Source organism: Polyodon spathula, chromosome 12 (genome assembly GCF_017654505.1).
Source record: "Polyodon spathula isolate WHYD16114869_AA chromosome 12, ASM1765450v1, whole genome shotgun sequence".
Classification (NCBI taxonomy): Eukaryota; Metazoa; Chordata; class Actinopteri; order Acipenseriformes; family Polyodontidae; genus Polyodon; species Polyodon spathula.
The window spans coordinates 10,621,931-10,639,471 of NC_054545.1; the positions used below are offsets into that span (position 1 = coordinate 10,621,931).

Genomic DNA, 17,541 nt, shown 5'->3' on the forward strand with positions numbered 1-17,541 from the left:
CAAGAACAATCAGAGAAAACACATTATGATGACGTACTTTTTAAACTGAAATATTGGATCACTGTCTATGATTAACTATCTGTAAAAGGTGAGGTACAGCAGGAATCAGTTTACCTTTGGGTCAAAGGGCAATTTCTTCTTGACATGTGGAGCCCAATATTTATTTGCCAACTGAAAAAAAAATAATCAATCATAGTTCAGAATTTGTCATAAAACATTTTAAAGACACAATGAATTTTATTAACTTAACAGTGATACTATTGACAGAACGATGCCTGGAAAACCGCAGAATTCTCCAATGATGTACCCTTGTGTTTCAAGGGTCCAAAACACTAGACAACTTTTTGTATTACATGTTGTGTGGAAAAAAATAACACCACCACAAAAAAACACAAATGGCAAAAATACCTGTGTTACAAACTCTGCATTGATTTGGGACACAGAGGGTGCAAATGACTTCTTTACTTGTACGGTCTTCTCCATGATGCCTTCACTTACTGTAAAAACGAAATAGAAAACTTGTATCTATTTCCAGTAAAGATTATTCTAGAAAACTAAATGATCACCTTCAGATGTTAAATCACTTCTAACACGTTCCCGATCCATTTTTGTCTATGTATGTTACTGTCACGCATTTGCTAAACACTACAGTACTAAGAAATACTGGCTTACTAGATATACATTTTCAAAACAAATTGTCTAAGACTAAAAACAGAGTCTCATTAGAACATAAAATGGTATATCTTAATCCTGAGTGTTGATGATTTGCTGAACTTCCATGACCGGTAAACTACTCATGCTGTTCACGATTTAGAAATCACAGTATTCTCCAAACGAACTTACTCTACAATTACTATGCCGGCAACTAACCTGATTTTCTTCTGTATCTTTTAATTAGTTTATTTCTTTCCTAGAATCGAAAATCGGAGAAATGCTATTATTGGTACGATACATGCATGACTATCAACAAGTTTTACAACAACGCGCGTCCATCGATCCAATTCCTGTACGCTCGCTAAAGCGTCCCTACTAGCTAAGTTACACACACACAAAAAAAAAAAGTTCCTACATTGTTCTCCGATTTTTGCACACACTGGTTACAAAAAGAAGAAAACTTTGGTAAAGTGGTCACACTTTACTTTATTCTTTAGGACAGTGGTGTTAAAAGTGTATTAATTTTATATATGGTTGCAACGTGTTTCAATGACACAATTGTATTCTATAAGTTCTTTAATGGTTTACGTGCTGGTTTGTAAAGCGGTTCAGGTTATGGTTGTTTCCTGTGGGTGCAATGGTTTCTGGGAGATGTAGTTTAATAAATGGGCAAGGCATTAAGAAACGGGAAAAACTAAATGTCAGAAAAAGTATTATATATTTAATATATTATTTTAGGGACTATTTAAGAACTTATTACTTTTTCTTTTTTTACGTGTAGACAAAAGGTTTCATCTCTGTTGAAGGAATATTTCGGTTGACTTATTTTCATTATTAGTTCGAAATTATATGGACAGGCCATTTGAAAGTTCAGGTCCGTCAGTTTCATTGAAATCATATACTGTACAATACCCTGGCATGTATTGTCTCATGTTTTTTTTTTTTTTTTTTTTTTTTTTTTTTTTTCATTGGTACTGCATGTAAGGACAAGATAGATTCAGTATGTATTGTAATGCATTTCTACTGTTATTAATATTTTACTGAGTATAGTGGGGTAATGCTTCTGTTTTATTGTATTTAAGAACAAAAATATATTTTGCATGATAAAGATTAATCTGTCCTTCCATTTCAGTCCTATTTAACATAATCCCACTTTTTTTTTTTTTTTTTTTTTTTTTTTTCAAACACAGCAGGTGAAATTAAAGTAGATTTCTACAAGTATCTGGAAAGGTCATGGTGTTCCCACAATAGCCATGCATTTCAAAGCAAGCATGGGCATTGTCGCCAGCAAGAGCATGATATTGTTCCCCAGCTGATTTATGCAGTGTTGACAAACTATGGATGCTCTAGTGGGTCTTTCTTTGGATCCACCTTTTTCACATTGAGAAAAAACAAACAAACATACATACATACAAAGGCTGTGTAACTTTTACCTCCCAGCTACCATTGTTGATAAGGGCCAAGGTCATCTGTGGTTTACATGCTCAAAACACACATACACACACAAGACTAAAAAGCTGCAAGAAACTTTTTTATTCATTAAAAAAAAGAAGATTAAAAATATTCAGATGAACTTACAAATAATAAATTGTAAAACATCACAAATATAACAAAAGTTGCTAAATTGGGTCATAGTGAAGCTTACGATATTTCACTTTTTTACTTGCATCCAGTTTGCCGAGTTGACCGTGTTGATGCCACTGAGTTAAAAGCTGATTAAAATAGCGTTAGAGATTTAGCAGCTGGGTCTCTTTCATGAGGAATGCTTCTTTACTTCAGTTTATCCTTTTAGGTGTGTCAGCAATAAGGAAAACACCCAATGATAGAATGTGAATTATGAAAATAGTCAATATTATCTGATCACCGCATTGCCAAAGTTAAAAGCCTTTAAAAAAAAAAAAAAAAAAAAAAAAAAACAGTAAGCTTTTCTATACACCACACTATCTTTCTATACTAATATAAGAAAACATTATTCCAGGTGTAATCTCACTTCATCCATGATACAGAGAAACATGTTTGCATTTGCCAGGCTGCACAAACTACCAACAGCAGATAACAATGTTTATTGGTTTCCTGGTTCTATGAGCCCCCTCAAACAGCATGGTCCTTATTTAGATTTATTCTCACTTAAGTCATCATTGAAACAATTAACTGTATAATTTAGGAAGATATTTCACACACAAAAAAATAAAAACATTGAGATGCAACAGTCGCTAATAGTTATAATACACTGTCAAGCATTAAGTACAATCAGCAATTAAAAATACAATAATAATAATTTAACATGTACTTAACACAGAAAACACAAATTACAACAAGCAGTGAGAATCAGTGAGGAGGAGCATGGCGAGAACGCTACGTAAAAGCAAGGTGATCAAAATTATATTTTGTGGGATCTTAAAAGCTGATGAATATGGTATCCAAATAAGATCAGGTAGACTTTATTTACTTTAATTATTAGTTAAAAATTATACAGATAGGGCATTTGAAAGTTCAGGCATGTGTCCGTTTCATTAAAATGATATATTATACCTTCTTTGAAAAATGGCGTATATAGTTGGTGTCTCGCTTTTCTCATTGGTAGGGTATGGGAGGGGGAGCTAGATTCAGAATGTATTGTAATGCACTTGTAATGTTATTAAAACACACACACACACAGGTTTCATTTCATTACTTGAAATGAGTTAGTTGATGAGTTTTTAAATGACATGGCTGTGTAAACGTCTTGTTACACACAGAACATTGAAAGGGCCTCTGTCCAGTATGAATGAGATAATGTCTTTTAAGCTTTGAAGGGGAATCAAAACTTTTGAAACATATAGCACACTGATAAAGGTTTCTGTTAGCATTTTTTTCTTTTACTTGATTATTAGATGTGCACGAGTGTTCTTGTAGCATCTTTTCTGTTACAAAAAAACTGCAGCATGCTGAACATTTAAATAGTTCACTCGGACTAGAGTCGCACCAGACTTCATTTGGGTTTTCAGGAAGGGAAACAAAATCAATTTGTGGTGATTTCTCCGATTTCCCTGATGCATGCACCTTGTTCACAGAATACTGTGAAGTGACTTTGGGACTGTCCTCACATAGAGGTGCCTGGTGCACATTATGTGTCTGATCCTCACTGTTAGCAGAATCCACAGTCTCAAGCTCTGTTTGTTCACAGGAATTTGTGCCATCAAACCATTTTGAATGAACTCTCTGATGGACTTTTAAATGTGCAGCCTGTCTAAATGTCTTGTTGCACACAGGGCACTCAAAAGGCTTTGCCCCAGCATGGATTAAGTAATGTCTTTGAAGCTTGGAAGGGGAAGCAAAACTTTTCTCACACTCAGAGCACTGGTGAATCCTCTTGGTCTTTTGGACATTTTCTATGCTTTTAGTCGTTGTGGCGAGATTGTCTTCGACAGTCTGATTCAATAATACACCTTTCTCATCAAAAGTGTCGTTCCATTGTGATGACTGATTTGTATCCAGTTCAACTGGCTCTGAAACTGATTTTTGCTGCTCTGATGCTTTTGGTTCTTCCGTTTGAAGGGAGGCGGTTGAATACACAAGGGCATCAGAATTCATCTGTCCAGAGGATGGTTTCACTTCTGACTGATGCTTCCGGTTGTTGGAATGCTTGTTCTCAAAATCAATTTGCTGAATAGAACAGAATTTCCATTCAGTATGGGTGTGCTGATGATTCTGTAAATGACAAAGCTGCCTAAATGACTTAGCACATAAATAACATTTGAAGGGTTTCAGGCCAGTATGAATAAGAAAATGCCTTTCCAGTTTAGAAGGGGAATTGAAGCTCTTGGGACACAGAGAACATTGATGTACTTTTCGTTTGCTGGGTTTGTTTTCTCCTGCATGCGAGTTGGACCGATGCATGTAAAGCGCCTGCTCTGCTGGAAGACATTCGCTATCTCTGCCATATTCTGAGATTTCATTGGTACTGGAACAACAATCCCGTAACTCGAAAGGAACACGGATTTCTGATACTTGCTCTGTTTGGTTCTGGTTTTGCTCTTCAGGGATACATAATTGGGAAGCAGTGTCAGCTCCCTCACACCGAGACAAGCTCTGCTCCAGCTTTACATCACTGTGGGTGCGTTGATGTGTTTTTAAATGTGATAACTGCCTAAACGCCTTAGAACAAATATAACATTGAAAAGGTCTTTGCCCAGTGTGAGTCAGATAGTGTCGTTCTAGTTGAGATGGGGCATCAAAGCACTTTAAACATTTAGAGCACTGATAAACCCTTTTACTACTCTGAACATGCTCTTGATTATCAGGAGTGTGGGCAATAGGCCTTTGTTCGTTCCCAAAGCTAGTCTTGCTGGTACCACTGAGAACAAATTCTTCTATCTTTGGTTCATCAGACTTTAAGGAGACAGTAATTTCAGATTGCTTTAGATTGTGGTCTTGAAGGGCACCAGGCGGGGATATAATATCACCCTGAGAATCGTGTTCATTTTGATTAATTGCTTGGCTGTTAACTCTGCTTGCATTCCAAAGCTGCCTTTGCTGTAAAGAACTTTTCAAAGTTCTTCTACTGGTGTGGCTTAGCTGATGTCTTTTTAGATGTGTTAGCTGTCTAAATTTCCTACCACAATCATAGCATTCAAATGGTTTCTGCCCAGTATGCGAAAGATAATGCCTCTGAAGTTTGGAAGGGCAATTAAAGCTTTTCAGACACACACAGCACCGATGGATACGTCTCTTAACGGTTTTTCCATCTCCACTGGAGCAGTGTTGGGAGGAATCTTGTTCTGCGGAGCTGTTCTTTTTGTCTGTGGATACAATGGTTGCACTTTCACTTGAGACATTTGTTTGAACTCTGTCAGACTCTAAGGAGACGATGGCTTCAGTGAGCTGCTCTAATTGGTTTACTTTTAGGTCTTGAGGGATATAAGCCTCAGACACAATGTCAGACACACCCTCATCCACAGACATTTTGTTCTCTGTGTGGTTTTGGTCTTGGGTTAAATTCAATGCTTTGTGAGTGCTGTAATGGGCTTTTAAATGTGACGACTGCCTAAATGCCCTCTGACATATGTGGCACTCAAAAGGTCTCTGCCCAGTATGGATCAAGTAATGTCTCTCCAGTTGCGATGGGGCACTAAAGCATTTTAAACATTTAGAGCACTGATAGACTCTTCTGTTACTTTGAGCATCGTCTTCAATTTCAAAGAAGTTGTCCAGCTCAGTTAATTTTTCCAATTGCTTTAAATTATGGTCTTGAAGAGCTCCAGATTTTGAAACTGTATCAGGGCAGAATCCTCCTTGAGAAGATTTGTGGTTACTGTGGTTCAGTTCACTGCCGTTTACGCTGCTTGCATTAAAAAACTTCTGCTGCTGAAAGGAACTTTTAAAAGTTCTCCATTTGCTATGTGTACGCTGATGCACTTTTAAGTGGATTGCCTGCCTAAATTCCTTACCGCAAGCAAAGCAGCGAAATGGTTTCTGCCCAGTATGAGTAAGATAATGTCTCTGAAGTTTGGAAGGACAATCAAAACATTTCAAACACATGGAGCATGGGTGCAGTCTATGCTTTTTAACTGTCTGAGTGCCAAGCAGATCTTCTTGAGACATCTGTTCTGCTGAAAAATAACTCTTAGCTTCAGAGCATTCCAGTGCTTCATCTGTGCGGAAACCATTCATACGTCTGTGTTCATCTAACTCAGAAGCAGTGCGGACAGAAGATTGTCCAGGTTTATCCTCGTCACACACTTGAAAAGAGAGGACAGATCTAACAACAGACTCCAGACAGTTACTTTCTCTACTGTTTTGTTGATGAGCTAGATAGTCACTGCCACTCTTCAACTCCTCTAACTGTAAAGTTTCCATTCTTGCATGGGTCCGTTGATGTAGTTTTAAATGGTCCAGCTGCTTGAACGTCTTGCCACAAACAAAACAATTAAAAGGTCTCTGTCCTGTATGAATTAGAAAATGTCTTTGAAGCTTGTAAGGAGAGGCAAAGCATTTCAAGCACACAATGCACCGATAAACTTTACTCCTAATTTTATTGCTTTGCTTTTCAGAAGATGGGCTGAACAAAAGTTTTTGTTGAATAGGTTTTGATGTTAAGCATTGTTCAGATGTTGTGGCTTCCATAACATCATCAGTATTATTAGCTTGCCAACAATCACCTGGGTCTTCTGGTTTTATGATAATGTTAAGTTGAAGTTCATCTATCTTCTCCAATTCATGCTCTTCAAGACTGTAAGACTGTGAAGGTCTTTCAGGAAGCAAGTCTGGTTGTTTTTCTTGGCATTCGATATCAGGTTTAGCTGGGCTTTTTAAATCTTGGTTTTGTGTTGAATCAATATAATCACCTTCATTCTCAAATTCTTCTTTCTGAAAAGTGTATTTGAAATCACCCAGTTCTGTGTGCTTCACTTGATTTTTCAAAAGAGCTGCCTTCCTGAATATAATACCACACTCAGGACCTTTGAAAGGTTTCAGTCCTGCGTGGGTTAGAGAGTGACGTTCAAGTTCTGAAGCAAATTTAAAAGACTCAAAGCATACAGAGCAGTTATGCCTTTCATTTTTGCTTGCAGAATTTAACCTTGCATGAATGCAATCATCACCTACGTGGTCCCTTTCGGTTTTAAACTTGTATGCAAGTGCAGACTCTGTTAAACTGTCTACATTGGTGGATGAACTGTTAGGGGTTCGTTGGTGCATTGAATATTCCACTTTAGAAGGAATATATATGCACTTAGGTATGTGCTCTAGAGGGTTATATGGCTGCGAAGAGATGGCCGGATTGACCTCACAGACCGAGGGCTGATGTTCATCATGACTTTGCTCCTGGTTATCAATTTTATCTGAATCCAAAACCACACCCTGTTGAAAAGAATGTCCAATGGTGCTATTGTTTCTGTGAGTCTCTTTATGAACTTTTAGATGTGCAAGCTGCCTAAAGGTCTTCCCACATTCCTGACAATTAAAAGGTCTCTGATCAGTATGAATAAGAGAATGCCTACTCAGTTTGGAAGGGGAATTAAAGCATTTCAAACACACTGTGCACTGATGTTTCATATTCAGTCTGCCTTTGGGAGACCTGTGTGCAGATTTATTTTCTGTTTCAAGACATTTCTCAGTCAACTTGTATTCTAAATTTGTACTGCTACTGAATGCACATCCTTCTACATGATAAGAATCTGAAAAAGCACTGTCACTGATTCCAGGTATCTCTGAAGTACTGAACTCCTGGTCTTGAAGTTTGTAAGACTGTAGAGACATACCAGAATTATCCTCAAACTCATTGGACTTACTATCATTGGGATGTTGCTGGCAGTTAGTAGAGATGTTCCGATTTCCAAATTCCACATTTTCAAAGGAATGCATTGAAGTGCTTGGTTCTTCATGGGTACGTTTATGGAGTTTTAAATGCACTAACTGTCTGAAACTCTTGCCACAATCGGAACACTGAAAAGGTTTCTGTCCTGTATGAATAAGGAAATGTCTTTGAAGTTTATAAGGAGAATTGAAGCATTTTTGGCAAACTGTGCACTGATGAACTCTCCTGTTATGACTGACTATTTTCCTTTCGCTAGAAGAGTTAAACTGATGCTCCTGAAGTATTTGTTTCAGTGTAGCCTGTCTCTCCAATTCTGACCAATCAGAAGTGTCAATACCATTGGAGCTACTCCAATTAACTCCATGCAGATCATTAGGGATTATATTACTATTAACTTCAAGCTGTTCTGACTGCCTTTGGTCTAGTTCCTGGACATTAGGAAATAAGTGCAAAGGGTTGCCATGTGTAACATTGGACTCATAATCTTCATTATTAGTTTGGCAATGGAGGGGATCGATTGATTCATTCCCATTCATGAATTCCACATGCTGAATATTATCTTTATCTTTTGTATGAGTCTCTTGATGCTTTTTTAAATGTATGGGTTGTCTAAACGCTCGACCACAAACAAAACATGTGAAAGGTTTTTGCCCAGTGTGGATGAGATAATGGCGTTCAAGTTTTGATGCAAATTTAAACAACTTCAAACAAACAGTGCACTGATGCATCATTTTACTCCTTTTAACGTTTTGTGTGTCCCGGTGCTCCCCTTCTGTTTTAATGCCGTTGTCAAATGCAAAGTCTGTAAATGGTTCACTTGAGGTGGAAGTACACTGCTGTGCATTTGTGTGGAAAGTCTCCAAGCCACTGTTCATTTTAAAAATGGCTGTTTTAGTTAGTGCTTTTAAAAAGCTGTGAGGCTACGACTACAATTTGAGTAAAACTCTATGCACTCCTGCCAAAAGCAATGAGATCATATCCTCCATTCCCCTAATGAAGCATTTCAAATCTTAATTTGTTCAAGCCCTTTTAAAGGTGATGACTGCCTCCTCGTCTTCACGAGAGTAAATTATGCAAACGTTTTCTGTCCCATGTGGATAATGCCTTTTAACTCTGGTTAAACATTCTAGTTCTTGATTTCCCTCATGTTCCTGAAGTTTGCGTTTCTTTTTTCATTATGAATAATACCCACCAATCCTGAAAAAAAGTAAAAACAGTAAAATAATTGTTAAAACTGAAACATCATAAATAATTAAATCAAGTAATACAGTAATGCATAGTGAACTTGGGTACTCCCTAGAAATGTGATATTGCGGAGCAGTTGATTGTAGATTGAACACTGTGTTAACATCCCAAAAAAATTGCTTTTGATGGGTTACAGAATCAAGTGTTACCTTAGTGACAAATGAGCATTAAAATAATGGATCATAAGATGCCCATCATAAATGTTTTGGCCTGTTATATATATATATATATATATATATATATATATATATATATATATATATATATATATATAGTTAAGCTATATATAATTGAAATTACATTCAAACTTAAGCCTACATTAATAACCAGGATTCATAAAATATGTAGTTGGCTTCCTGATTGCTTTCCAAATAGCTACTGTATACAGCTGCAATTATTTAAATAATATCCAGGGCACAGAAAATAACCCTAACATCATCGCATTAAAAACAAAAAGTATACTTGTGTATTACTTATTTGTAATTGTAAATCTCAAAAAACTACTCACTTCTAAATCTTTTGTAGTCATTTTTGTATTACTTTAGTATACATACATGTTAATTTGGATTCATATGTTGTTTTTTTCTGACTATGTGAACGAAAAGACACACATTTGTCCGTTTTCCCATTGGAAATAGTGATATTTTGAAATATCACTGTCCTGGTCACAAAAGCAAAGTTTGTGGGGAATAATAGCCATTTTCTGTACTTTTGAGGCATAAGCAATTAGGAAATAACATTTACTACCCAGGAACAAAAATTGTGTTACATAGTGTTATCTGCCCAAGATGTGAGTGGTGATGAGTCTATCCTAATGCACAAACGCATATCCTCAAAAACTCTTGGACTCCAGTTGTAAGGTGTATATATAGCTATCTACCGGTGTTACATTGTCGTTAAATATGATTTGTTGTTTTACATCCAGTACATCCAATTTCTCTCAGATGTACAAATAATGTACTATTTTTCATTTACTACCAATATCACCATTCCCATGAAGGGCTATTATTGCCATATGTCTCAGTAACCACCTACTATACGCCCATACAGACTAGTTGTTTAACAAAAAAAACTGCTTTATAACCGCCCCTCGGAATACATATCCTCCTCAAAAAAGCATGTATAATAAAACGTACCTTTCATTGCTACTCAAGCTTTATCCTGACATCCGAATATCTGGATAGCTCACGCCAAAATCCTGTAACACCGAACAAAACAAGACGACAGCTCACTGCTCGACTTCTCCCTAGAGTCAGTTGGGAGAGTGCATTTCCTGTAACAGGAATTTGTTTGTGTCTTCACGAAATAATAATTAAAACAAAATAACCAATTCCTCAATCCCCTCGCTCTCGGAACGTCTGCTGTTCCGAAAAAAAAAAAAAAACGATATGCACAAGAAAGTATTTTAATAAAGAAGGAAAAGAAACACCCTACTTTTGCGGTCTCAGCTAGGGGATCATGGGAATCAAACCGCATCCTACTCACAAAGCAGAAAGAAGCGATCTACATTTTACCAACGACATTTAAGAGAAACTTATTATCGTATCTTTGAATCCCTGTAATTTGTGGACTTTAAGCTCGAGAACATTGGCATTGGTTTCAAATTGATAGTAAATGAATGCTAACGTATATCACATGCAGTGTAATGTGAAATGAATGACAAGCAAATTTACAAAAAAACAAAAACAAAACAAAACAATTTAAACAAATAACGTACCATTATCAACCCAACTTCAAACCTATAGATGTATTCAGTAAAATTACTATAATTCTGTACACTGTTTCTCATCAGCGTGCACTTCCCAAACAACAAGCTTGACAGCAATAACTTTGCATTTAGAAACCGGTGGAAACATTGCTTCTATTACTTTGGTTCCTAGCTAAAATTATTAAAAATGTACTTTTAATTCGAATCTTAACGCATCTTCAAAACTTTGTTGCAACCACTGTATATGTTATTATTTCGAATGGATTTTATTTACATGGTACAATCATGAAATAGCACCAATTACGTCTCGTTTATTTACATTCCGTTCTAAAATCCCTTTCCATGTTTTACTATGAGCCTCATTGGATTTACAACACTGCCATAAAGGTCTATAACACTAAACCTCATAGTAAAACCTGGACTGGCTCAACATAAACTGTTGTTTTATTTGTGTTGTTATATATATATATATATATATATATATATATATATATATATATATATATATATATATATATATATATAAACATATACATAGTTAAACACATGTGTATCAACCAAATTTTGCCAAAGGTTTCCTTGTTTCGACCAAAATTTAAGTGACTAAATTCAAAGTTAATTACAAGGTCAAAGAGCCTGTTCAGCAAAAAAAGCAGTGCACGTACAGCAAATTTCACGTAGTGTCAGTTAGGGTTAAGTGACTACAGCCTTTAAGGAGTCATCAGTGTGTCCTAGTGAACGTTTTAAATAGATTCTCAGTAACCGCGTTGACACACTTAAATTCATCACTGGGAGAAAACTATACTACAATACTCAACTTACTTTTATATGCAATACCCTCTGATACCAACAGAGGTCACTACTTTCATATCACACAATTCATCCTGCGCTGTTAAGGCCAGAAAACACTGCAGTTCTCCCACTTAGCTCCGCATGAATACTCTAATTTATTTTCCATTTTGACACGTGTTAAGGGACTTTTGTTTTACTTAGCAATTCTACAGTTAATAAACGACCCATAGTATGTCGATATAAACATTAAACATATTTATTTATTTATTTACAACAAGTAGGGGCGATGCTGTAAAAGTAATTATGGTGTTCTCTAACTTTTTAATTGCATGCACATCCAGGTCAGGCACTGTGGGATCCACTTCAACTTGCACATTCTACATGAGATTCTTTTTGTTAGACATGCATAATTGAATTGCAGTGAAACAGATTTTTTTTTTTTTTTTTTTTTTAAGTACAACTGGTATACTGAACAATGTTCACAAACTCATAATATAGTCAATTCATATATAACATCATTCAATGCATACATTATGCAAATGCTTCTTTAAAACAGCATTAGTACAACCATTACCTTTATAAATTACTGTATACATTATGTCCACTTGATGGCAGCATCCTCAAATTAATGCATTCGTAATAAACTTCAAGAGTTAAACACCACATTTCCAGTAAAAACAGACATAGCATTGTAGCTGTTGTACTTTTAGTATAGTCCAAAGTGTGATGCATAGCACACTGACCAAAGAGCAAAAAGTCCACCCTAAAGATGGTTTGCCTAAAGTACACAGAAAGGTTGTAAAGTGAGCCTTAACTATACTGGCACTGTGGTTTATATTTTTGTTACACTTTTTAATAAGTAATACATTATTGTCATAATCTGTTCAATGTAATGCGTTCTTACATGTATTCTTCCTGGGGTATGTGCTTTAATAATATTATAACAAAATTTAACTGAAACTGTAGATAAAATAATATCTGATTTTGTAATGTGGCTTTAATTCTGAACAGAAAATATAACAATAATAACAAAGCAAAATTAATTTCATTTTAGCCCTCAAAGCATTCTGATCACATTCCAGAGGTTTTCAATGGGGTTCAGGTCTGGAGATTGGTCTGGCCATGACAGGGTCTTGATCTGGTGGTCCTCCATCCACACCTTGATTGACCTGGCTGTGTGGCATGGAGCATTGTCCTGCTTGATAAACCAATCCTCAGAGTTGGGGAACATTGTCAGAGCAGAAGGAAGCAAGTTTTCTTCCAGGACAACCTTGTACTTGGCTTGATTCATGCGTCCTTCACAAAGACAAATCTGCCCGATTCCAGCCTTTATGAAGCACCCCCAGATTAGTCCAATTTTCAGCTTTGCCCAACACCTGGTTGTCTAATGGTTAGACAGAGACCTGGAGAGGCCTACAAGCCACAGTGTCTCGCACCCACCGTGAAATGTGGTGGAGGATCGGTGATGAATCTGGGGGTGCTTCAGCAAGGCTGGAATCGGGCAGCTTTGGCATGAATGACCCTGGAATTTGGGAGAAATGTTGTCAGTAGTTTATAGAATAAAAGAAAAATGTTCATTTTACCCAAACACATACCTATAAATAGTAAAACCAGAGAAACTGATAATTTTGCAGTGGTCTCTTAATTTTTTCCAGAGCTGTATATATATATAATTTCACTTATCTACACATCCTACCCCACAACTTCCAAGCGAAAAAGAAATTCTAGAAATTTGTAGAAAATTAATTTAAAATAAAAACTGAAATAGCTAAGTTGGATAAGTGTCCACCTCCCTTGTAATAACAATCCTAAATTAGCTCAGGTGTAACCAATAGCCTTCAAAATCACAAACCAAGTTACGTGGCCTCCGTCTGTGTTAAATTGTAGTGATTCACATGATTTCAGGTTAAATTCAACAGTTCCTGTAGGTTCCCTTTGCTGGGTAGTGCATTTCAAAGCAAAGATTCAACCATGACCACCAAAGCCTTGAATATCCCTTGAAGCACGGTCAAGACAATTATTAAGAAGTGGAAGGTGTATGGCACCACCAAGACCTTACCTAGATCAGACTGTCCCTCCAAACTGGATGACCGAGCAAGGAGGAGACTGATCAGAGAGGCTACCCAGTGGCCAATGGCAACTTTGCAAGAGCTACAAACTTTTATGGCCAAGACTGGTCAAAGTGTGCATGTGACAATTATATCCCAAGCACTCCACAAATATGCAATTGCATATCTATTTAATATTAATTTATGCCATGCAATATAAAGAATTACCAATATTCCATTCCTTGAATAAGTCAAATTTTTTAGTAAATATCTGAAAAAAAAAAAAAAACCTAGATTTATCTTTCTGATGTGCCAAGGCTGAAAGTTCTTGCTAGTGACACCTTTAAACATGCATACCAAGGTATTGGAGATGCCTGTAGTTATGTCTGTTGAATAAGTTAGTTGTATGAATTATTAAAATATTCAACGATTTTTAAAACACTCTTTTGGAGTCTATAAACCACCTTATTGCATCTCCAAGAAAACTCATTATTGTGAATTTCTATTGGACCTGCTTTTAACCGCTGCAAAAAAAAAAAAAAAAAAACACATTACTAATAGTGGTTTGGATCAATAAGCTGCCAGGGCACTATAATTTTAGGTACAATATTTACTGCAATAGAAGTAAAGGTATATTTCAATTGCCTTTTTAAATAAATGTTCTTTTAAAAAAAAAAAAAAAAAACACAAATAGTAAATTGTTGGGTTCTGCTTTAAAATAAAAAGTCTTGACAGAAGAAGTGTTCCTAACAGGCTATTCTTATTTACTTGACAGTACTTGAATCAATAGTGAATATACGGTGGTTTAATCTTTTCAGCTACTTGAGGCTGATTGGCCAGTACACAGTAATAACACCTTTCAGCAAAGGAAGCATGAAGACAAGGATCACAAAAATGAAAACAAAGTGTAAATAATTTAGCTACTACAAAAAGTTTGACCAGGCATTTGGATTCTGCAGAAATAGGCCCAGACGCATCTTTTTCATAGTGGGATCCTATTTCAACAAAGATGTATTCATTTAGACCTTCTTAACATTGCAGACTTTCTTTTTTTTAATGGTGTTTTTTTTTTTTTTTTTATACAAAGGGTGTTAAAACAATTTGAATATACAGTGTACATTTCTTCATTAAAAACTGAGAGCTAGAATCCCTTACAGCATAGGGGGAAAATATGTGGCCCCTTGACAAACGACAAACAAAACAAAAACAAAAGAGCAAAACTGTTACTTCAATAAGACAAAACAAATGTATTCAGTGTTTGGGAAATAATTGTGTTTTTTGTTGATATTGGTTAATATACAATCCATGTGTTTAATATTAAAAAAAAAAAAACTTGATACATATATATATATATATATATATATATATATATATATATATATATATATATATATATATATATATATATATCACAGAAACACTAAATTGCTTTACAAATGACATTAATTCAAGCACATACATTATTTTCCATGTATTGTTATCAATATTGGTGGTTACTAATAACAAAGTATTATCAGTCTAACTGCAGCATTTCTTGAAAGGCCAATCTGAGACCACCCCCGACATGTTACGACAAATATCATGTTGCACTGGGTTAGAAATCTGCTCCCAGATCCCAGCTGTGCCCAAAAAGCTAGACTGATACCAAGTATTGTAGTAAAATTAAAAAATTATCAAGCAACAAACATGTATATCAAAGTGATAAGCAAAACATAATCGCGTGAAGCTGTCCTCTTCCACGCTATTTGCTTAACCAGCAAGCAATGTGCAGAGTTCTCGAGAATGGCAAATCCTCTACTGGCACCAAAGACACTGCTGAGCTCCTATCATCTGACGATTGCTTCATAGACTGCACAAAACCTAAAGAAAAAGAAAAACATATTATACAATATATCACTTCATGAGATAATACAGATCCAGTTCTTTTTATCTCCACAACCATTTTTTAAAGCACTTAGTTGATAAAGACCCATAAAAGAATGAATTAACTATAATTTCCCGATGAGTGTTAAAATATCCACCAAAAATGAGGACTAGCACCAAAGGAGTAAAGTTTATATTTGTTTGTTTTAGTTTTATTTTACATAGTTTGACACGTGTAATAGATTTTTTCAAGCTAATTAGAAATTCTTGAATCATCAGACCGTTTTGCTTAAGGTATACATTCACACAATGCAAACCAAGAGCTGTCAAACATGGGATTAGGTTCCCAACTATGGACTTAGACCCCCTATCCCAAAAGATGTGCCCTGTGGTCAGTAAAGCACTTAACCCTTCGATCAGGATTGACAAGACTATTCACAAATTACTGATGTCATTAAATCCCTGGCAGATTGTAGCATGCCATTGATCTCCTAGCAGTCAAAGCATATGGTCACTATAGGGTAGATTTAAAAAAAAAAAAAAAAGTGCTCTGCCAAGATTGATGCAAAAGCATGGGTATGTTAGAAGGTGATTGAAGTGGACTGTGCATTGTTAATACATGATTAGCTGTTTGTTAAAGCATCATTTAAACTGATCCATCCAAATCTGGTTTCGTCGTACATTGTAATTAAAGCCGTCTGCAAACAACACTAGTCTGATAAAAGACTAGTTACATGGTGCATCTAAGAATTCACTTTTATATAATGGAACAATCTGGTAGTTGCACACATTTTCATGTGTATTCTAAATAACTAAATTGATTCTTGACTCCCTCTTGTCTTATAAAGATATTATGCAAGCATGGGGCAAGGTCGTTCTTGTACACTGTTGCTGGATGTATGTTGGTTATGTTGTGCCCTCCAGGGTCATATCTTAACAGCGGCAACTGGGGAAGGTGACTCATTAAATATTGTTAAACGTGGCTGTAGGCACCACTGAAAGGGTGTTTACTATAGTGTAAATTAATGTGTTTCTAGGGGTTGCCTTGGTACACATTTGGCATTTGCAAAAGTCCTGCTTTATCATATCCTGCTTAAATGCTCCTTTCAGTGAATTCCTACACCTCAAGAGGGATTCACTATATAAACAAATATGATTTTTTTTTTCTTTCAAATAAAGTCTTTGGACAATTAAAAAAAAAAAAAAAAAAAAAAAACATTTTTTTTTAGATTATTGTTTTACCATGGCCTGTTTTAAATGCAGTATTAACTTGTTTTGCCTTTGGAAGTCCTGTGTTTTCAATTACAGATCTGGACTGGATATGATCATTGGTTATGATTATAGGATAATAGGAGGCTGTTTTTAAGGCAGCCAATAGAGAGACTAAATGTGTACAATACTGTACAATCTGGAGACAAAAATACATACCGTTATCACTAACTTTTTCTAAAAGAATATGCACCGAGTACTTTATTGGTACTTTAGTTTTGTTCACAGTCTGGTGCATTCTGTTTTTAGATGTGTGTTTTTACTGCACAAAGATGCTCCAAGGGGAATATAAATGGTCCAACAAAAATAAGGATTTTTGTGCGAAATCTGTAATGTCTGCTGGGGCTTTGGGGCTTTTAAAGTGAGTGAAAGGCTAAAGCACAGTAGTTTTTTGTGGTAGAGTGAATTTCAAACTGTTTCAAATTAACCGATAAACAACTGCATAATTAGCAGCCATTAGATCATGCAAATTGTTCATTTAGGTCAAGGTGCCTGAACAAACCACAGAGAAATGGGAAATTACACAGAATGTTGTTGATTTCAAAAGTGAAATCAACAACATTTTCTGTCCCTGTAGCTTTTCAATTGCCTGTTATTGTTTCCAGCTGCTGCCTTCCGGGGTCTCTAGTCATTCTCACTTTGCCCAAAGAAAAAAAAAAAAAAAA

General features: G+C 35.8%; 3 protein-coding genes across 4 annotated transcripts in view; all 3 read right to left on the reverse strand.

Moving 5' to 3' along the window:
• LOC121324396 (RNA helicase aquarius-like) overlaps positions 1–1,001 on the reverse strand; it is a 40,453-nt gene extending 39,452 nt beyond the window's left edge. Inside the window, exons 1-3 of the mRNA XM_041266189.1 lie at positions 871–1,001; positions 409–497; positions 115–171 (exon numbers count right to left, since the gene is read on the reverse strand). Coding sequence (XP_041122123.1) covers positions 115–171; positions 409–483 — 132 coding nt within the window. The 5' untranslated portion in view covers positions 484–497; positions 871–1,001. The remainder of the gene's footprint in view (positions 1–114; positions 172–408; positions 498–870) is intronic.
• Positions 1,002–2,549: 1,548 nt separating this feature from the next.
• On the reverse strand, positions 2,550–11,010 carry LOC121323763 (zinc finger protein 91-like). 2 transcript variants are annotated; one of them, XM_041264966.1, is made up of 2 exons: positions 10,914–11,010; positions 2,550–9,148 (listed from the first exon to the last, which is right to left on the reverse strand). In XM_041264966.1, exon 2 carries the CDS (start codon positions 8,824–8,826, stop codon positions 3,325–3,327), a length of 5,502 nt encoding a protein of 1,833 aa, XP_041120900.1. In that variant the 5' UTR covers positions 8,827–9,148; positions 10,914–11,010; the 3' UTR covers positions 2,550–3,324. The 2 variants fall into 2 exon arrangements, with proteins under 2 accessions (XP_041120900.1, XP_041120899.1); XM_041264965.1 differs by lacking the exon at positions 10,914–11,010 and adding an exon at positions 10,333–10,466.
• Positions 11,011–15,160: 4,150 nt separating this feature from the next.
• The window catches only part of dph6 (diphthamine biosynthesis 6), a 55,963-nt gene continuing 53,582 nt past the window's right edge, over positions 15,161–17,541 (reverse strand). Inside the window, exon 15 of the mRNA XM_041266756.1 lies at positions 15,161–15,604. Within this exon, the coding sequence (XP_041122690.1) occupies positions 15,486–15,604 (119 nt within the window). The 3' untranslated portion in view covers positions 15,161–15,485. The remainder of the gene's footprint in view (positions 15,605–17,541) is intronic.

Bases quoted from the DNA above. Each gene is read 5' to 3' on its own strand.
- LOC121323763 (XM_041264966.1), bottom strand. From the start codon at position 8,826: ATGAACAGTGGCTTGGAGACTTTCCACACAAATGCACAGCAGTGTACT.